Source organism: Garra rufa, chromosome 18 (genome assembly GCF_049309525.1).
Source record: "Garra rufa chromosome 18, GarRuf1.0, whole genome shotgun sequence".
NCBI classification, from domain to species: Eukaryota; Metazoa; Chordata; class Actinopteri; order Cypriniformes; family Cyprinidae; genus Garra; species Garra rufa.
The window spans coordinates 13,574,751-13,597,410 of NC_133378.1; the positions used below are offsets into that span (position 1 = coordinate 13,574,751).

General features: G+C 35.9%; 1 protein-coding gene across 3 annotated transcripts in view; it reads left to right on the forward strand.

Moving 5' to 3' along the window:
• Positions 1–1,242: 1,242 nt before the first annotated feature.
• Positions 1,243–22,660, forward strand: part of cpeb2 (cytoplasmic polyadenylation element binding protein 2) — a 45,285-nt gene continuing 23,867 nt past the window's right edge. For 2 of the 3 annotated variants that reach the window (XM_073822939.1, XM_073822940.1), the window contains exons 1-3: positions 1,244–2,484; positions 10,732–11,001; positions 21,493–21,583. In XM_073822939.1, the coding sequence (XP_073679040.1) occupies positions 1,630–2,484; positions 10,732–11,001; positions 21,493–21,583 (1,216 nt within the window). In that variant the 5' untranslated portion in view covers positions 1,244–1,629. Of the gene's footprint in view, positions 2,485–10,731; positions 11,002–21,492; positions 21,584–22,660 lie in introns of all 3 variants that reach the window. The other variant, XM_073822941.1, reaches the window with a different exon arrangement.

The following is a 22,660-nucleotide window of genomic DNA, read 5'->3' on the forward strand; positions in this document are numbered from 1 at the left end:
AAATCATAACGTGCATACTATATTGTGTAGAATATGCTACACTATTTTCTAAGTACTGAATACTACAGTATAATCTGTACATTCTATATAGTGCACTACATAGAATATACTACACTACTTAATGTGTACTGAATAATATGGTATAATCTAGATGGTATAGCACATTATATAGAATTTACTAGACTATGTAGCGTACACAACACAAGCAAGTATACACTACAAAAAGGTGCATACTACATAGTTCACTACATAGAATATACTACACTACTAGCTGTGTACTGAATACTACAGTGTAATCTGTAAAGTATAGAATATACTACACTATACTATATACTACACTACACTGTATATAAGTATACACTACACAGTATCTTTATTATAAAGTGCACACTATATAGTGCACTACTTACTGTGTACTGAATACTACAATATAATCTGTAAAGTATAGAATATACCACACTATACTATATACTACACTACACTGCATATAAGTATACACTGCACGATATCTTTATTATAAAGTGCACACTATATAGTGCACTACTTACTGTGCACTGAATACTACAATATAATCTGTAAAGTGTAGAATATACTACACTATACTATATACTACACTACACTGTATATAAGCATACACTACACAATACATTTATAATAAAGTGCACTCTATATAGTGCACTACTTACTGTGTACTGATTATTACGGTATATTCTAGACTATTAATATAGCACGCCACATTATATAAAATTGACGACACTATATAGTGTTTACAGCACAATGAAGTATACACTACACAGTTTACTGTGTACTGCATACTACATTATATAGAATATACTACACTATAGGCTACTATACTGTGCAATACAGGGTACTAAATACTTCTAAACAGTATAATATAGTACATTGTTTTGAATACCCTGCATGCTATGTACTGTGCTACACTTATATGCTCCACTGTATCCACAATGTTTTCCAAATGTTTCATCAGGCACCGAAGGTCTGCCATAATATGATATGTGAATGTTCATAATTTCGTCTGGTTACTAAGCGCTGTAAGCCATTTATTACTGCTCTATTACAGCCAGCATGAGCCATGCGTATGGCCTGGGCAGATTATAAAGGCTAAAGGTGAAAAGACTGGAAGACACCCGAACCAGCAGTTGACCAACAAGCAGCTGCCATATTTCCGCCAGTGCCAAAGCTCAGCAGCATTCAGACCGGGCGGACTGGTCTGCTCTGCTGCACCTCCTGAATAATGAATGACTGACGCGCACATTGCGGCTCTCTCTGCGGCTGTGGTGGAGGCGGGGTCGCGCATGTATTATGACGCGGCGGTGACGCGCATGCAGGAGTTTTAATCCTCTGCCGCAGCAGCAGATCAGCCGGTAACGCGAGGAGGGGGATGCGCGGTCGGTCGGACGGACGGACGGCTAGAACGGCTAAAAAAAGCCGCAGACAATTAAATCCGCGAACAATATTTATAGTGCGTAAAAAAGGCGACCGACTCGACCGAAAGCTCCTCCTCTCTCGCTCCAAACAGGCTATAGGAAGTTATAGGACATAGTGCCTCTCTTATTGTTCTTGACCAGGCCTGGGAATACAAGAGCTGCGCTGTTTTGACGCAATTAAATGGGTGATTACGGGTTCGGCTTGTTGCAGACAGCGAACATCAGCGGCAACAGCAGCAGCAGCAGCTCCACACTGTTCGGTGGAGGCGCGTTCACACCCTATTCCAGCCCGTCTCCGGTGTGCCCCAGCAGCTCGCCTCTGGTGTCCCCTCTTTTCCCGTCACATCAGCGCAACATGCAGGATGAGCCTGCGGGGTTGACAGCTTCTCAGTCCAGCGACACCAACAGCGAGCAGAGCAACGACCTGAGCCGTTTCTCCGCTGTAGGTCACGCACAGACAGCCGGTGACCTTCAGCACGACCGGAACATACATCAGCAGGCTGAGCCGCCGCAGCAGCAGCAGCAACAGCCGTACTCCTCCTCCTCCTCCTCATCCACGGGCCTGGACACCGATGCGCCATCGTCCAAGGTGAAGACCCAGATGGAGTCCCCAAGCGCCCACCACATCAACAACGGCACCGGTGGCAATAACATGCTCGCCGCCGCTTTCCCGGAGATGCAGAACCCCGGGGGCGGCGGCTCGGCTTCCCCCACCCTGCCCGCTTTCGGTACGCCTTGGTCCGTGCAGACGAGCTCCCCACCGCCGCCCGTCTCCAATTCCGCTAACGCAATAAACCCGATCCCCACCACCGAGCCTGACAACTTCTACCCCGGCATCCCTTCCTCTATCAACCCCGGCTTCTTCCAGAGCTTCTCGGCTAACCCGTGCCCAGTGCAGGGCTTCAGCAGCCCCTTTTCCCCCCAGATCAACGTCCCCCCGCAGCCACCGCAGAGCCGCCGGTCCCCGGTCAGCCCGCAGATTCCCCCGCAGCAGGGCGCCTTTCTGCAGCAGAGGAACAACTACAACCACCACCAGGTGAGAGTCAAACCAAATACGTAACGTGTTCATTGAGAAATAACAAGTACATACATAGTATGTAGGCCTTTGTAAGATACTAAAGATGAAGGTGGCTGTTGAACTGTCATTGTGACGCAATCGCGGCCTTGAAACGGCTTCTGTTGCGTCATAATGCAGCGTTCAATGAAGCCATTGTGACGTCTGTGAGTTGAATACAAATGCGGCCTGTCAGTGCGTCACCACAAGCCAGCATTACTAGCTTACTGCATACTATGCAGGATTTAAAACTTAGTATGTGAATTAGAACTAGAATGTTAATAAGCAGTTAAATTCTAATTTACTCTTATTTCTCTGATTAAATGCAGCTTTGGTAAGCATAAGGGACGTCCTTCAAAAAGATTAATCATACATTCTAGTATGAAACATTGCGAATGGCAGTTGTAATCTCATAATTTTTATGCTTTTCTAATGCAATTTGATGTTGTGTCCTAACCTGTGGTGGTACAGTCAAAGAGTGAGTCAAAAAATAGAGTCACGGTGGAAATGCAAGGTCACAATTTCGTGCAAATTTAGCCGGTTTTCTGTATTCTGTGCCATTTTTTCTGAAAGCAGACACGGGCTCATCGAGCACGAGCCATGGTAATATCGTTCAAGGGCTTCACGTGACATTCCAGGGATGTCTTGACCTCTAGAGCATTCAGTGAAATCTCCTATTGAGAGCTTAGAGGCCGGAGATGTCAACACCCTGCTAAACTGCAGCAGTTTTAGAAAAAAGCTGTTATTACTGTAATCTGCCGTTTGCGCAAGCATTTCACTAATAAGGCATGGTGGCCATTTTGGTGAATGTCAGTGTTCCTTTGCATTTCAGCATTTTTTTATTATTTAAAAATGTATGATAGCGTTCATTGCATTGCTACTGAATTATTACATCAATATGGTGCATTTTCCATCTGAATTGGCTTTGATGTAATACAAGATGCTGAACTACAAAAATGGCTAAATGCAACCGCAAACACACAATATGTGACCCTGGACCACAAAACCAGTCATAAGGATCTATTTTGTGAATGTGAGATTTATGCATCATCTGAAAGCTGAGTATGTATTGTTTGCATGACTGAGGTGCAACTATTTGAAAATCTTGAATATCAAAATATTGAGAAAATCACCTTTAAAGTTGTCCAAATGAAGTTCTTAGCAATGCATATTACTAATCAAAAATTAAGTTTTGATATATTTATGATAGGAAATTTACAAAATATTTTCCATAGTCTTAATATCCTAATGATTTTTGGCATAAAGGAAAAATCTATAATTTTGACTCATACAATGTACTGTTGGCTATTGCTACAAATATATATGTGCTACCTATGTCCAGGGTCACATATAGTCAGATTATTAAATAAAAGACTCCTGTAAGCCATTTTTCCCCCCAGTTAATGCACAAAAAAGTGCTCTAGATGCATTCTGAGTGATATGCATCGTGCAGAACCCAGTGTATTTGATGCTGCGTTGCCGCAGATGCAATATCTTGGTATCTGGCGGTGGTGAAGTGTCATAGGCCTCAGTGTCTGTGTGTGTCTGGTCTTGTGGGGGTGGGGTAGAGGCGGAGGGGGAGACGATCACATGATTTTAGGAGTGGCCCTATATGTCACAGTGATATTCGTACATGTGAAGTCATGCTGGTGTAACAGCTGTTAAGAGTAAATGTCTGTTGGCATGATATTAGGGCTAAGCTGGAGACACCCTTCTTTCAGGAGTCCAGAATTTGTGAGTGTGTGTTGTAGGTGTGAGAGGTATGACCAAGATCTTATATCACACCGTGAGTAATTTAATGTCACGGAAAATGTCTGTTTTCGTTGTGGTAGGAATTTTTATTTTTTATTTAGCAAGAGTGCATTAAATGGATAAAACGTGACAGTAAAGTCTTTTATAATGTTACAGAAGAACACAAGCAGAAGCATTCACAAAAAAGGTCAAAATTAAGTGAGTTTTTGCTTAAAACAAGCTAAATAATCTGCCAGTGGAGTGAGCAAAATAGTCTTTTTTGGCTGGAAACAAGACAAAAAAATAATAATCTAAAGAAAAGCATGTTTTTGCAGTGTAGAACTTAATTTGGACAACTTTAAAGGCAAATTTTCTCAATATTTAGATTTTTTTTGCACCCTCAGATTACAGATTTTCAAATAGTTGTATCTTGGCCAAATATTGTCCTATCCTATAAAACCGTACATCAACTGGAAGCTTATTTATTCAGATAATATAAAATTATGACTGGTTTTGTGGTCCAGCGTTACATTTCTGAGGGAGTAATGATGCTGAAAATCCAGTTTTAGATGTTAAAATATATTCAAATAGAAAACACATATTCGAAATTGTAATAATATGACTGTTTTTATTGGTCATTTGGTCAAATAAATTCAGCCTTAGTGAGCATAAGAAACCTGAAGGGTAGTGTATACATCACAAAATAGCTATTTTTGCTGTAAATTAAAGACAGCTAATAGTTTTTGTATTAAAAAACCAATGTGGTAATGCATTTTCCCTCATAATTAAATGCTTTAAATATTAAAGGTACGTAATCTTTCATTCTTTGTGCTTTTTTCATTGAAACTTGATGACACAAAACAAAAATATATGATTATTCATAACAAGTGAATAACAAATCTGGCATTAGTATTAAAAAAACATAATATTATAAAATGAATAGATCGAATTCTTAAATAATGACTGGATAAGTTATCTGAAGCAGTTGTTAAGGGGAAACACTGTAGGCAATAATGCTGTTTTTTCATGCACCTGTCAAATTTGAGATTTTAGGCTTTTTGCAGTGTTTTTTCAGACTACTGGAAAGAAAACACCCAAAATACACTTTTAAGCACTTTTATAGCACTTTATCTATGTGTGTCAGATTTGAATTACAATCCATATTTTTAAAGGCCGTTTTCTCAAAATAATTTTTTTCTCCTACACTGAGCCATAAATCTCCACTTCAGTAGCACTTACACACACCAAACTTTACATTTGTATTTCTGTCTATATCCTGAAGGTTTTTACAGAGGGATTTGTTCTTATATAATTTGCTTGATTTTATATCACATTTTACTCTCCCAAAAATGGTAAAAAGTACATGGTACAGTTTTTTTCTGAATTATGGAGTAACAAAATGAGATTCCCAAAATCCCCAGTTTCGAAGTTTCAGTTTCAAAACTGGCTTCATCCAGTGTTCAGATTTTTGTACTAGAAATGTATGCAAATTAGTGCATATTACATTAAATAATGCCTCATTTGCATATTCAAATCTAACATTTTAGAAAACTTGTAATACAAAAAAATGTTTGCAATTATCAACGTAATCAATCATCTGAGTAAGTAAGGTACTAATAACTATTAGTTATTTTTTTTACCCTATTCACCTGCAGTGTCTCGCCTTAAACAGTCAGTGAATGCACAACTGTGAATGCATATGAATAGAAGTCTATGGTTGCTTCTGAAAGTTGAGAATCGCTGGCCGGATGCAAATGTAAGAAAGCAACAAGATCCATCTGAAACCAATACCTGTACTACATCCTATCTATTGAGATGCCTTTTTGAAGGCAGCATAGATGTATCCCTCCCTGCCATTGAGCTGAAGAACAAAATGGCGTCTGAAAGTTACAGTTAGCAGCCATTGTAGCAATTAAATAATAAATATGTGACCCTGGACCACAAAACCAGTCTTAAGTAGCACGGGTGTATTTGTAGCAATAGCCGAAAATACACTGTATGAGTCAAAATGATCGATTTTTCATTTATGCCAAAAAATCATTAGGATGTGAAGTAAAGATCATGTTCCATGAACATATTTTGTAGATTTCCTACCGTAAATATATCAAAACGTAATTTTTGATTAGTAATATGCATTGCCAAGAACTTCATTTGGACAACTTTAAAGGCGATTTTCTCAATATTTAGATTTTTTGCCCCCTCAGATTACAGATATTCAAATAGTTGTATCTCAAACAAATATTGTCCTATTCTAACAAACCATAAATCCATGGAAAGCACAATTTTCACCAAAGCTTCTTCTGTTTGAGACTCTTTGCCCTCTGTGTCTTTCTTATGTTTAAATAACATAAGGCACTATAAGCAGTACAGCTACATCTCTACTGGTTGATGCATGTCTACCATTGCGTGGCATATACATCAAACCACCATCCCAGGCCTACTTTGTGGTTTACTTCTTGCCGCATAGTACTCTACACCATCTTTCCAGTGTCTAGACACCATCGAGGGTAATTATCTCTCACTATCCCTTAAACACTCAACCAGATTGTATGTGCACACAGTCTCACACCCACACACACACACTCAAGCCATTACCCAGTTACACACAAAGACATTACGGAGATGGGTGGGACACTTATTTGGGGAGAGTTGTGCACACAATGCAGTGACAGCACATGCTGATAATGAAAATGCGTTTGTCTGTTTGGTGTGTACGCTTTGGGCAGAAGCGCATTTGTGTGTGTTTTTGCCTTATGTTCTGGGATAAAGAGAGTGTGTGTTGTTGCCACTGTGTTCATGAGATGTGCAGTGTTAGATGTAAAGCTTTAAATCTTCTTACTTGTACAGCTAGGCAAAGCCTGGCCATGTTCAGAGTAACACACACACACACACACACACTAAACGCATATGAGTGATTACACTCATTCAGGTTATATTTGTAGGTTTTAGTTTCTCTTAGCGCTGAGGTCCTCTATATGCTGTTGTACTCCTAATAATTGATGTAAACACTTTAAACACGTATGTGCAATAAAAATGTTTAGTCTGTCATTCTGGAAAACAGAACAAAAGTACTTATGACCAGTGTTGGGAAAAGTTACTTTTAAAAGTAATGCATTACAATATTGCGTTACTCCCTAAAAAAGTAACTAATTACGTTACTTAGTTACTTTTTCTGGAAAGTATTTAATTATTAGTTACTTTTTATGGAAAGTAATGCATTAAGTTACTTTTGCGGTACTTTTTAAATCTGGGCAGGGCTTGCTTGTTTTGTTTTATATAAAAAGTTCTTTTTTGGCAAATGTAAAAGCCTTTTCACACCAAAAGCCTCAGGGTGAAGGAAAAGTAAATTCATGTCTGTACAGTAGAACACAGAAGGAGAAAGCTCAACACTCTTTAGCAATAAAAAAGTAGAGCAAATAGTTTATCTAGAGTAATTTTTTATTAGTAGTATGGTTGAGTTGGATCATCGAAGGTCAGAAGCAAAGACATTGGTTAATAAAACGGAATTAATATATAAAGGATATATGTATTATTCAACATATTTGTGACCCTGGACCACAAAACCAGTCTTAAGTCGCTGGGGTATATTTGTAGCAATAGCCAAAAATACATTGCATGGGTCAAAATTTTTGATTTTTCTTTTATGCCAAAAATCATCAAGAAATTAAGTAAAGTTCATGTTCCATGAAGATTTTTTGTAAAATTCCTACTGTAAACATATCAAAATGTAATTTTTGATTTGTAATATGCATTGTTAAGAACCTAATTTGGACAACTTTAAAGGTGATTTTCTCAGTCTTTTAGATTTTTTTGCATCCTCAGATTTCTGATTTCAAATAGATGTATCTCGGCCAAATATTGTCCTATCCTAACAAACCATACATCAATAGAAAGCTTATTTATTGAGCTTTCATATGATGTATAAATCTCAGTTTTGTCAAATTTAACCTTATGACTGGTTTTGTGATCCAGGGTCACATTTAATTATTGCAGGTTTGCAGTAGTTACCTTTTATGCAAAGTAATGCATTAAGTTACTTTTGCGGTACTTTTTAAATCTGGGCAGGGCTTGCTTGTTTTGTTTTTAATATAAAAAGTAATTTTTTTGGCACGTAGAAGCCTTTTTACACCAAAAGCCGCAGGCTGAAGGAAACGTAAATTCATGTCTGTACAGTAGAACACAGAAGGAGAACATCTCTGGAAATGTTGAAGAAAATTGTCAAATAGATGTTATCTTTATTAACCCTTAAATGCATGAATGTTTCGCCAATCATTATTACATATTCGAGTCTTTAGCGACCCGGACCTATATATCCAGCACAGATGCAATAGCAAAAAACTCTCTTGATATTTTAAGAACAGTTACTGAAGAATAAAATAAAGCATATTTCTCAAATAAAGGGTTCGATTTGATCAGATGATTTTACCATCGCCGTCATCCTCAGAGCGATCTCAACCATATTCTCAAAACTATCGTTTTCAATGACTTCAAAGTCAATAATTTGATAGCTGGAAGCTTATTCACCACATCCACCATCAAATAACAGTGACATTTATATTTTATTTTATGTACAGTAATTGCTCTGCAGTAAAGCCATTCAAACCAGTTCAAATTTTGCTGATAATATTCTTCTGCTTTATGCCTGCAATAATTATGAGTGAAACATCACGTCATTTTTGTCTATTAAACAGCACCTCAAGGAATAAAGGTGAATTGCATGCATTGAGTCATCAGATATTTACATATTTTTGCGCACGGAAAATATACTTACACTATTACACACCTTGGGTCTCTAGTGACCATATACACTTTTTACAAAAAATAATCAGAAAACAGACATTCTTTTATATTTTGTATTTTTTTTTTCTTGTTATATTGTTTATAAAGAATAGATTAAGAAATACTAAGAAAGTTGATGTCAAACTTGTTAAAATGAAGGAGGGAGAGGTAGTGAATGACGTCCCGGTGCCTGGAGCACAAAATCACACGGGTTGTGGATTTATAGCAATAGCCAAAAATACATTGTATTCGTCAAAATTACGGATTTTTCTTTTATGCCAAAAATCATTAGGATATTAAGTTCCATATATCTTGTTCCATGAGGATATTTTGTAAATTTCCTACCGTAAATATATCAAAACTTAATTTTACTTAAAGTAATATGCATGGCAAAGAACTTCAGTTGGACAACTTAGTAGGTGATTTTCTCAATATTTAGATTTTTTTGCACTCTCAGATTCCAGATTTTTAAATAGTTGTTTCTCGGCCAAATATTGTCCTATATCAAACCATACATCAATAGAAAGCATATTTATTGATCTTTCAGATGATGTGTAAATTTCGAAAAATGTATACTTATACTTGGTTTTGTGGTCCAGATTCACATTTATAAAATTATAGTTGTGAGAATATGGCACTCCTCTCAGCCAATCATATTCAAGGACCAGAAAGAACTGATGTATAAATTTAAATATATTTGTAATTACAAATTTGTAATGATAAAGTTACAATTCAGTACATTTAAAATGAAAAACTCCAAATGTAAGGTCAAATAACACGACAATTATTACAAAAAAGTATGTTACATGTTAATCAACACAAAACAAAAGCTTATTAAAAATAACAATTTAAAATGTAAAAACTTTTAATTTGAAATTATTACAAAGTGCACTTTTTAAAAGTTTGCTTAAGTGTGTTAAAAAAACATAGTCATGAAAGTGTCTTTTAAGTACTCTTAAATGGCTATTAATATTATATTAAAGGTTGTATCAGCGATTTCTAGCCTAAAACATAAAGTGTCAATTTCAGCTGACCTTTCTTCACGATCCGCTCGCTGCCTGCCCCATAAATTGTCTGTGAAAAAAACGCGTCTCTCTGGTCAGCCTAGGGTCCGAGATATGCCAAAAAAACAATCGGCGCTATCAACTATTCCACAGATAAACAAACAGTGTTCCAACCAATCAGCATCAGGGGTTTGGTGTTGTGGACTTTCCTACTGGTGCAGGGATGTGAGGGAGGCGGAGCGAAAGTCCACAACACCAAACCCCTGATGCTGATTGGTTGGAACACTGTTTGTTTATGTGTGGAAAGGTTGGTAGTGCTGATTGTTTTTTTGGCATATCTCGGACCCTAGGCTGACCAGAGAGACGCGGTTTTTTCACAGACAATTTATGGGGCAGGCAGCGAGCGGATCGTGAAGAAAGCTCAGCTGAATTTGACACTTTATGTTTCAGGCTAGAAATCGCTGATACAACCTTTAATTGGGGGTAAAAACAATGTTTATACCATTCGGGTCAGTTTTATATCAAATATTTTATAGAAATGTGAGTTTGGCAAGTACGTTTTGAAATTTTCGTAGGCAGAAGCTGTGCTTGCATGACAAATAATAGATGTCTGAATTCGTTCCCAAGATTCATCCCCCAAGTTGAACTTTAAATCTGTTGTTTGCATTCAATTACATGTGTTTTGTACCTAACTAAGCTCTCTATTTGTCTGTAGCCCATGATGAAGCAGTCGCCATGGGGCAGCCATCAGGGCAGCGGCTGGACCTCTGGAGGGGTGTCCTGGGGCAGAGACCATCGGCGTGGGGGCGGCATGGGTGTGCCCGGCTCAATCAACCAGATTTCTCCCATGAAGAAGCCCTTCTCCAGTAACGTCATCGCTCCGCCGAAGTTTCCCCGCTCCGCCGGCTCTCTGGGACCTAAATCCTGGATCGAAGAAAATATGTTCCGTACCGACAACAACAGCAACACGCTGCTGCCGCTGCAGGTATGTACGTGTGCTGTGGATGTGCATTCAGATACTTGGGTCCATGCTATTATTTATTTGCTGGTCAATATGCATCAGATGCGTTGTGTTTGTACGCCTGGTACGCCCTGTGCCTTGTTGTTGATCAAGAGGACGTTCGGGATCAGGATCGGAAGACAATGATGACTCACAGTGAGATCATCAAGGGTTTTGGTGGTTTCATCCTGAAGGAACCTGTCCTCTCCCTTCATTATTGTTTGGCTCGGGTGGTTTCTCAAAGCCTGAACTCGATTCTGGACGAAAATAAGCCGTTCCAGTAGAGAACTGCTATCGTCTCTGTTTGTTTAGTCTAGACTTGGAGAAATTAGCCTGTCTAGTGTCAGCGGGCTTTTTGCTTTTTGGCAAAATCAATTCAATCTGTTTCCTGTTAGTGGTTAGATGTGCCACCTGAGACTATGAAATGCACATTAATCTCATAGAATCTCAAGTCTGATCACATGCCCATATGGCCATCAACCTGCTTATTGATTTTCTAAGATCTCTTAGCACTGCACTCTTAAAAATAAAGCTTCCTTATTGGCATCAATGGTTCCACGAAGAGCGTTGAACATCCATGGAAGCTTTTAAATGCAGAAAAGGTTTTTTAGATTTTTAAAATGTTCTTCAAGTTGGTTCTTTTAAGAACTGTTTACTGAAAGGTTCTTTGGGGAACCAAAAATGGTTCTTCTATGGCATCACTGCCAAAGCACTCTTTTGGAACTTTTATTTTTAAGAGTGTGGTATGGGAAGGTGTATATTTGCTTTGAAATGCGTTTAAAACATATAAAAATTAATGCACTTCCATTCAAAAGTTTGGGGTAGGTATGATTTTTTTTCTTTAATTTATTAATTTATTTTCTTTAAATTAATACTTTTATTCAACAAGGAACCAATAAATTGATTAAAAGTGACAGTAAAGACATTTAGAAAGAAAAGTGCTGTTCTTTTGAACTTTCTATATCAAATATTGCTGAAAAAAGACACATATGAAGTGCCACAACTGTTTTCAACAGTGATAATAATCAGAAATGTTTCTTGAGCAGCAAATCAGCCTATTAGAATAATTTCTGAAGATCATGTGACACTAAAGACTGTAGTAATGATGCTGAAAATTCTGGAATAGAATACTTTTTTTAAATTAAAATTTTAAATGTGGGATGGGAAGCTCTATTTGCTCTGAAATGGGTTTAAAAATATAAAAATGAATGCACTACCATTTAAAAGTTTTAGGTACGTGTGATTTTTTTTTCTAAAAGAAATCAATACTTTTATTCAACAAGCAACCAATAAATTGATTAAAAGTGACATTTAGAAAATATTTCAGTTTAAAAAATGCTGTTTTTTTTACTTTCTATATCAACTATTGCTGAAAAAAAAAAATATATATAAAGCACCACAAGTGTTTTCAACATTGATAATAATCAGAAATGGTCATTTTTGAAAGATCATATGACACTGAAGACTGGAGTAATGATGCTGAAAATTCCAGAATAGAATACTTTTCAAAATTAAAATGTACAATATATTCAAATATACAAAACTTATTTTAAATGGTAATTATATTTAACAATATTACAGTTTTTTTCTGTATTTTTGATCAAATAAATGCAGCTGTGATGAGCATAAAAGACTTCTTTCAAAAATATTCAAATTATACTGAACCAAACTTTTGAATTGAATAGTAGTGTATCAAGGTAAGATCCCCTAGCACTGCACTTCTAAAAATAAAGTTTCTATATTGGCATCGATGGTTCCATGAAGAACGTTGAACATCCATGGAACCTTTCAAATGCAGAAAAAGGTTCTTTATAGTCAAAAAAGGTTCTTTAGATTTTTAAAATATTCTTCAAATTAGTTCTGTTAAGAACCGTTCATTTAAAGGTTCTTTGGGGAATCAAAAATGGTTCTTCTATGGCATCACTGCAAAATCACCTTTTTGGAAACTTTATTTTTAGAAATGTGGGATGGGAAGGCATATATTTGCTCTGAAATGGGTTTAAAAAATCTAAAAATGAATGCACTACCATTTAAAAGTTTGGGATAGGTGTGAATCTTTTGCTTTTCTGAAGGAAATCAATACTTTTATTCAACAAGCAACCAATAAATTGATTAAAAGTGACTTTTGGAAAAGATTTCAGTTTAAAAAATGCTGTTTTTTAACTTTCTATATCAACTATTGCTGAAAAAAAAATATATATATATAAAGCACCACAAGTGTTTTCAACATTGATAATAATCAGAAATGTTTATTTCTGAAAGATCATGTGACACTGAAGACTGGAGTAATGATGCTGAAAATTCCGGAATAGAATACTTTTTTAAATTAAAATTTTAAATATATTCAAATAGACAACAGAAATTTTTAAATGGTAATAATATTTCACAATATTACAGTTTTTCCCGTATTTTTGATCAAATCAATGCAGCTGTAATGAGGACGAAAGACTTCTTCCAAAAACATTAAAATATTACTGACCCCAAACTTTTGAATTGAATAGTAGTATATATAGGAGAAACCATAATTTCAACCAAACTATTGTATCAATTAAAAAAAATCAATAAAAAAAAACGTGTTTTTTACATTTTTCCAGGGATGGTGCCAATGAATCACTTAGTTTATTGAATTTGTTATTTGGAAGAACAGTTTGAACCATTTTTGCTATAATGTTTTAATTAAAATAGCCAATAGCCAATAACACAATTGTGATTTTCACAATGTTTTATATTACCAAAAAAGAAAATTATATAGTAAATAATATTCAATGTATGTCATAAGGTTAGATTTTTTGATATTCATCATCTGAAACCTGAATAAATAAGCTTTTCGTTGATGCATGGTTTGTTAGGATAAAACAAAATTTGCCTGAGATACAACTGAGGGTGCAAAAAAATCTAAAAATGGAGAAAATCGACCTTAAAATTGTCCAAATGATGTTCTTAGCAGTGCATATTACTAATCAAAAATTAAGTTTTAATATATTTACTTTAGGAAGTTCACAAAATAGAACATGATATTTACTTAATATCCACAGATTTCTTTTATGGCATAAAAGAAAAATCAGTCATTTTGACCCATGCAACACATTTTTGCCTATTGCTACAAATATACCCGTGCTACTTAGAAATTTTAGATCATGAAAGTCTGAAGGTTTCTCACTTCCAAGCTGAAAGTGAGAAACTGTGAGGGTGTGAGCATCTGACAAAGAAAGAAGGCGAGAGTAACAAATTTTTGTCATGTTGCCCCATTGTTTTGTAGATGGAATGAAACAGCAGGTCATTTACATGTGAATCACTGAAGTGTACAAGGAAACTCCCCACTGGTGGCACCTGTAGCTGGGTGTTCATCCTCTCACTTCAGCTTTAAACCTGTGTTAGTATCAACAAGGTACCGTATACTGGTACTTTTGCCATCCTTACTCTCTATTGTTGACTAATCTTATTCAAGCGCTATGTGCTAATGGCTATAGATCCCTATATGTGCTCTTGGATTAAACATGTTTTGTTTGGACATATTTAAAATGCCTTTCTGTCGTCAAAAGCTGTGGTTGGTAATATTGGAATTGTCTAACGACTCATGTACAAAATGACTCATTCATTCATTGTTCATTGGTACTTAATTTCGTACTCAGATCAGTGTTTAACACATCACAGCTAATTCCTTTAATGCCAAGCCTAACAGAAGTGAAATGAGGAACCTGAGAGGAGTGCGGTCTGGCCTTCATCACTTTCTTTTCTCCTCCCTCAGGAAACAGGTCCGACTCAACTAGTATCTACGGTATTGTTCATTTCCATAAACAGGGTGCCGTTTGGAATTCTTCACATTCCACGACTCCTCCTGTCCTCTCCTTCCTTCTCTGCGTTTGCACCGCGTTCCAGAGACTGAATGCGTCACGTTCTGAAAAGAGAAACAAGACAGAAATGGAGGAAGGAGGACAGAACAGAGATACAATGTTGAACTAGATACACTGTAAAACGTTTTCACCAGTTTCAACTTAAAAACTTAAGTTCAGCAGCTGCCTTAAAATTTTAAGTTAAATCAACTCAAAACTACAAGTCACTTTAACTCATGGCAATAAAATGAGTTAAAATGACTTGTAGTTTTGAGTTGATTTAACTTAAAATTTTAAGGCAGCTGCTGATCTTAAGTTTTTAAGTTGAAACTGGTGAAAACTATCTACAGTGTAAAAAAAAGTTTGTCAAGACAAAGTTGGCTTGAAAAAGCCTGATCAGAAAGTGTGGAAAAGTTTTAAAGTTTTAGAAATTGTAGAAATTACGGTTTTCAGTCTGAATGGGATTGAAGTTTAAAGTAGTTTTAAAGCGTAAAGCTTGAACGTTTTGAAGGCAATAGTCTGTCAGATAGATGGATGGATGAGTGAATAGATAACATGTTTGTAACTTATTTAGCATGTTACTAGCATGTAGCTAGCATGTTTATAGCATGATTAGCATGTTTCTAACATGTTTGTAACTTGATCAACATGTCAATAGCGTGTTGCTAGCTTGTTTCTAGCATGATTAACAAGGCACTAGCATGTTTCTAGCATGATTAGCATGTCTCTAACATGATTAGAATGTTACATGCATTGTTAGCATTACTAGTATTATTTGCAAGTTACTAGCATTATTAACATGCTGTTAACATGTTTCTATCCAGATTAGCATGTTGTTAGCATCTTTCTAACATGATTAGCATGTTGTTAGCATTTTTTAGCATGATTAGCATGTTGTTACACGTTTCTAACATGTTTGTAACATGATTAACATGTCAATAACATGTTTCTAGCATGTTGTTAACACCTTTAACATGTTGCTAGCATGTTTCTAGCATGATTAGCAAGGCACTAACATTTTTCTAGAATGATTCGCATTTTGTTAGCATGTTTCTAACGTGTTACATGCATTGTTAGCATTACTAGCGTGATTAGCAAGTTACTAGTATAATTAAAATGTTGGTAACACATTTCTAGCCTGATTAACATGTTGGTAGCATGTTGTTAACATCATTAACATGTTGCTACCACGTTTCTAGCATGATTAGCAAGGCTCTAGCATGTTTCTAGCATGATAAACATGTTGTTAGCATGTTTCTAGCATGATTTGTTAGATGTTACATGCATTGTTAGCCTTACTAGTATGATTAGCGAGTTTCTAGCATGTTGTTAACATCTTTAACATGTTGCTAGCATGTTTCTAGCATGATTAGCAAGGCACTAACATTTTTCTAGAATGATTAGCATGTTGTTAGCATGTCTCTAGCATGTTTCTAACATGATTAACGTGTTACATGCATTGTTAGCATTACTAGCATGATTAGCACGTTACTAGTATAAATAACATGTTGGTAACATGTTTCTAGCCTGATTAGCATGTTGCTAACATGTTGTTAACATCATTAACATGTTGCTACCATGTTTCTAGCATGATTAGCAAGGCACTAGCATGTTTCTAGCATGGTTAACATGTTGTTAGCATGTTTCTAGCATGATTAACATCTTGTTAACATGTTTCTAACATGATTAGCATGTTACATGCATTGTTAGCATTGCTAGCATGATTAACAAGTTACTAGCATGACTGACATGTTGTTAACATGTTTCTAGCCTGATTTGCATATTTCTAGCATGTTTCTAACATGATAAGCAAGTTATTAGCATGCTGCTAACATGATTAGCATGTTGTTATCCTGTTTCTAGCATTGATTAGCAAGTTATTAGCATGTTGCTAACATGATTAGCATGTCGTTAGCCTGTTTCTAGCATGTTTCTAACAAGATTAGTCTGCCACAATGATTAGATTGTTGCTAGCATGATGCTAGCATTAATAGCCTGTTAGCATGATTAGCAAGTTACTAACAAGTTTCTAGCATTATTAGCGTGCCACTAACATGATTGTAGTTGCTAGGCTTGGTTAGATAGATAGATAGATAGATAGATAGATAGATAGATAGATAGATAGATAGATAGATAGATAGATAGATAGATAGATAGATAGATAGATAGATAGATAGATAGATAGATAAGAAATATTAGGTGAGTTTGTTCATAGAAGGGAAGCTTAATTTAGTCTCAAGGGATTCTGGGAGTTTTGACAGTTGGAGTTTGAATAGTGTTGGCTCATTTGAACATTGCGTCAATGTAATGACTGTACGTTTAAATAGCATTTCAGTAAGTTGGCTTTCTCAAGCCAACTTAATAATGAACTTATTTGATTTCACAAGAAATGAGTCCACATGCTCCCGAATTCATAAAAATATGGAGACCCTATTTTCATGGTCTTGGTCTTGTAAAGAATTTAGGAATATGTGGTCTTAGTCTTGAGCCACAATTGAAGAAGCTGGATTCAACTACAAGAATGGTTAATAAAAAACTCTTTTATATTTTAGAAAGTGATTATATAAACATTTCAGGTATTTGGTATTGAATGGTAGCATAAAGCCCAAACTGTCGGATCACGAGTCTTCAGCCTCGTGTTCTTGGCTGGAGAACTGAGCTGCTTTTTCAGACACTATTTCTGGCAATGTTGCTAAAACTATATTTAGCTTCTCTCAGCTCGCGCTGTTTGTAAGCTCCGCTGTGAGCGCCTGTGAATAGGACTGGATGCTGAAAGCGGCACAGGAATGATATAAGCTCTTGCTTTTTAAAAGCTGCTCTACCTGTGGGAGGCAGATGGCCGTGACAGGGCCAATTTGAAGCAGCTGCGTGTGACGCGGTCAACACTGTGAACTTTCTAAACCACGTCCATCATAAGTGTACATTTATCTGTCATCAAGGCTAGCTGTAGCACATTTTAGACTATAGACTATTGCCCCTTTTCAGCGCTGCACTCACTGTCTTCTGTCTGTTTTTGTATTTTCACAGTGTGAACATAAGTTCGTACAAATTTATTGAGTGAACCACTCATTTTAAAATCTTCCTGGTCTACTGACATTTGTTAAGACTTTCGTTTCGAACATTACAATCCTCATGATAACCTTCGTTAACTCTACAATAAGTAAATCCATTTCACCGCACTGTAAAAAGTTTTCACCAGATTCAACTAAAAAACCTAAGTTCAGCAGCTGCCTTAAAATTTTAAGTTAAATCAGCTTAAAACTGATCATTTTAACTTATTACAATAAAATGAGTTGATTTAACTTATTAGTTGAAATGACTTAAAATTTTTGAGGCAAGTTTTTAAGTTGAAACTGGTGAAAACTTTTGTTGCTGTAGAGCTAAAAAGTAATATTCAACGACTAATTAATTCATAGCCATGTTAAATCATGGCCACGTTGTATTAATTCATTCCCTTATTTTAATTTAGGTAAGTCATGGTAATGTTAAACTGACTTGTGCCGAAAAACCCTCATGTCGTTCCAAACTTGTAAGACCTTTGGTCATTTTCAGAACACAAATTAAGATATTTTTGATGAAATCCAAGAGTTTCTCTGACCTTGCATAGTCAGCATCACAACTGACACGTTCAAGGCCTAGAAAGGTAGTAAGAACATTGTTAACAGCAGTTTTCTTTGTGCACAAAAAGTATTCTTGTAGCTTCATAATATTGCAGTTGAATCACTTTGAGGGTCAGAAAGCTCTCGGATTTCATCAAAAATATCTTAATTTGAGTTCTGAAGATGAACGAAGGTCTTACGGGTTTGGAACGACATGAGAGTGAGTAATTAATTAATGGCAGAATTTTCATTTTTGAACTATCCCTTTAAGAAGCTTCCAAAAGGTTTTTTTTTTTTTTTTTTTTTTTTTGTAGCAATGCCTTTGAAGATTTTGAGTTCCTCAAAAAACCTTTTAATTTTTATTTTTATTAAAGGTTGTTCATGAAACTATTGCTTTCAAGAAATAACCTTTTATTTTAAGAGTGTATAAAGTGCACCAAATTGCACATTTTCAGAACTACTCATTTGTCAATATGTTTTTATGCATGTTTGGTCTCAACACAGAGTGTTATATATATTTTTATTTCAAATAAAGAATTGGAAAAAAGAATGAACATTTTGTACATTTTAAAGTTTAATTCTTCTATCTACACTGCAAAAAAGCTTTTCATACTTAGATTTTTGTCTTGTTTCCAGCCAAAATATCAAAACATTCTTAAATCAAGAAGGATTGACTTATACCTGAACTTCAAAGGGGACCCTCTTTTTATTTGTGATTTACTGGTCAGTCTAAATTACATTCACACTGGTGTTTTAGGAAGCCAAACAAATTAGAATGCAGAAAACACCGGATCACAAGCTGATCAGCTCGTGCAAAATTATTAATGATCCAGCAAAATTAGACTTGACTAAAGGATTAAGCTATATTGTGCTTTTGGTTTTAGTTTATTTGATAGATACTGTGCCAAAGCATAATGGCCCAAAACACAACTTTAAAGACCTTTTTTGTTAGAATAGAAAGTTTAAGTATATCTTAAAAACTGCACTTTTTGCCTGGAAGATATTGATAATAGCGTTACATCCCTATGTATGTATTTCATTAGAATAACTGTAGAGCTGGACTGAAGTGGGTGATGATGGGAAGGGAAGTGATGGGCAGCTGTAATCTGGTATGATCCTGCCACAGAGCAGCTGCTGTTGGTTAATGGGTGTCTGTGCTAGAGATTCTCAGTGATGCACCACATACTAAATCACTTCATACTGCACCATTATCTACATAAACTAGAACCTAAAGGTTATGAAGAACAAAATGTACACCAGCTGTGTTTGCAGGGCACTTAACTTTGTATTGTGTATATTTAACAAATGACAGGACTTGATTTTATCCCCAAGGATTTGATTAGATGACTGTTTGTATGGCTATGATATTGTTGGTAATATAATTTGACCCACCCCACATTATCTTGGTTACATTATACTGGAGATAAAAGAAAACATTAAGGTTGATACATGTTGAAGGAGAATGAAAACATTTTTTAGACTGATGTACACTGCAAGACCTGTAATATTTGTGATCATGGACCACAAAACCAGTCTTAAGTAGCACAGGTATATTTGTAGCAATTACCAAAAATACATGGTATGGGTCAAAATGATCGACTTTTCGTTTATGCCAAAAATCATTAGGATAGTTAAAGATCATGTTCTAAGAAGATATTTTGTAAATTTCCTACTGTAAATATATTAAAACTTATTTTTTTATTAGTAATAGGCATTGCTAAGAACTAAATTTGGACGACTGTAAAGGTGATTTTATCAATATTTAGATGTTTTTGCACCCTCAGATTCCAGATTTTCAAATAGTTGTCTCTCAACTAAATATTGTCCTATCCTAACTATTACAATACTTCCATACATCAATGGAAAGCTTATTTATTCAGCGTTTCCGATTGACTGTTATGACTGGTTTTGGTTAGGGAATATTCAAATAGTGATTTTAGCGTCTGTAATACTTAAAATGCCGTATTAAAAAAACACACACACAGTAAGTGCTATTTAGCATACTTTTTTAAAAGTATTTATTATGAACTAAAGTTTTTAGAAACGTACTCAATTACATATTGGTGTGATGAAGTTGCAATTTAGTACATTTAAATGTAGGCCTATTAGCTTTAAATGTAATATTGTACAACAAAGTATAGTTACAATTACAATAAAGTACTTCACATGTGCTTTGCTACTCAACACATCGAAGTAAGTGCACTGTATACCAATAACATTGTTTGTAAAATGTACTTTAAAACATTTAATTTGATATTGTTTTACAGTAAGTGCACTTCCTAAAAGTGTACCTAAGACATTTAGTCATGAAACAGTGCTCTCTTTAAGTACACTTAAGCAGCCTTTTTTATTAATATTACCCGTAAGTACTCTGGTAAGTACAGTACAAGCGCACTTTCAATTCTAAGTCCATTTGTTTTCAACAGGGTGTTCATAATGAGGGTCTCCTGTGTTTAGCCTATAGTCTATGTACTTGTTCTTGTATGTGTGGTGTGTTTGTGTGAGTGTGTGTTTCCTGTGATGTGCACACACATGTCTCTGAGGTCCGGCGGGTGGCAGAGAGCTCTGTTTATGTTCACATTCCTTCTTGGGGCTCATTGCGGTAATGACACAGGTATCTGTGGCATGTTGTTAGGCAGGTGCCACTTTTGCAGAAGGGAAGAGGGATATTCTGGTCATGCAGTTGAATAACAAAAACAAGCGGCAGACACAAATCTCCCACACATACGTTGGTTTCGTCCTGCCTAAAAACAACTACGCGGTGAGACTAGTTTGGCTGAGCTTTCGGTCCAAAATACACTAAATCTAACAAAGCCAGCCTGGTTAATTCCACTCGGGACAGCTTTACAAACAACATTCCAGCGGCTCCGAATCCTGAGCGTGAATTCAGTCCCACACAAACACGGAAAAAATGCCATTCCATGCGTTCGTGTGTGCCGGTTTCCTCCGGACTGCATTAGTGCGCTGTATGCAATCCCATAATTCCCATAAACCTACATCTGTATTCCACGTATTGACATGTTTCTCAACTCTGTCTTCCGCAGGATCGTTCCAGGATGTATGACAGCTTGAACATGCACTCGTTGGAGAGCTCCCTGATTGACATCATGAGGGCAGAGCAGGACCCTCTGAAGGGTAAGATCCATTTCCTGCTCTTCATGCTCTCATCATAAGAGTCTCATAAGGCTTTTAAAGCCAGACTCATGTTTATTGAGAAAGTGGAGGCCCCTTTGACTATATGTGGCTCATATAAGATCTGTCTTCATCTCTGTCAAAGAAGATCCAGCAGTTGCACTGATTTGGCCTATTTGATTAATGGAAATAAAAGGAGGGCATAACTGAGAAGGTTCTCATAATTCTCATAATGCGCAGACTTTTAGACACACAGCAGTTCAGTTAACATAAACAAGCACAAACGTGTTGCGTCTTTCACTTTTTTTTTAAAACAGTGTAACAGTTTTTTTAATCATAAATTAATCTAACATTAGCAATATGTTACCCGAGGCTGTGTGAAACAGTGATTTTACCATGGTATGAAATGACAATTGATTATTTTGTCCCCTACTTATTGTGCAATATTTACCTTACAGTTGATGTCAAAAGTAATTATTTTACCAAAATAAAAGGGATCATACAAAATGCAAGTATTTTTTAACTTAGTAGTGACATGAATAAGATATTTCACATTAAAGATGTTTAGTCCACAAGAGGAAATAATAGTTGAATTTATAAAAATTACCCTGTTCAAAAGTTTACATACACTTGATTCGTAATACTCTGTTTTTACCTGAATGATCCACAGCTGTGTTTTTCTTTTTCTTTTTCTTTTTTGTTTAGTGATAGTTGTTCATGAGTCCCTTGTTTGTTTTGAACAGTTCAACTGTCCGCTGTTCTTCAGAAAAATCCTTCAGGTCCCACAAATTCTTTGGTTGTCCAGCATTTTTGTGTATTCGAACCCTTTCCAACAATGGCTGTATGATTTTGAGATCCATCTTTTCACACTGAGGACAACTGAGGGACTCATATGCAACTATTACAGAAGGTTCAAACGTTTATGAAAAACCATGCATTAAGAGCCAGGGGTTAAAAACTTTTGAACAGAATGAAGTGTACATTTTTCTTATTTTGCCTAAATATCACACTGTTTTCATTTAGTAATACTCTTCAGAAGATACTTACATGTTTTCCAAAAAACAAAATAAGTTAAATGTA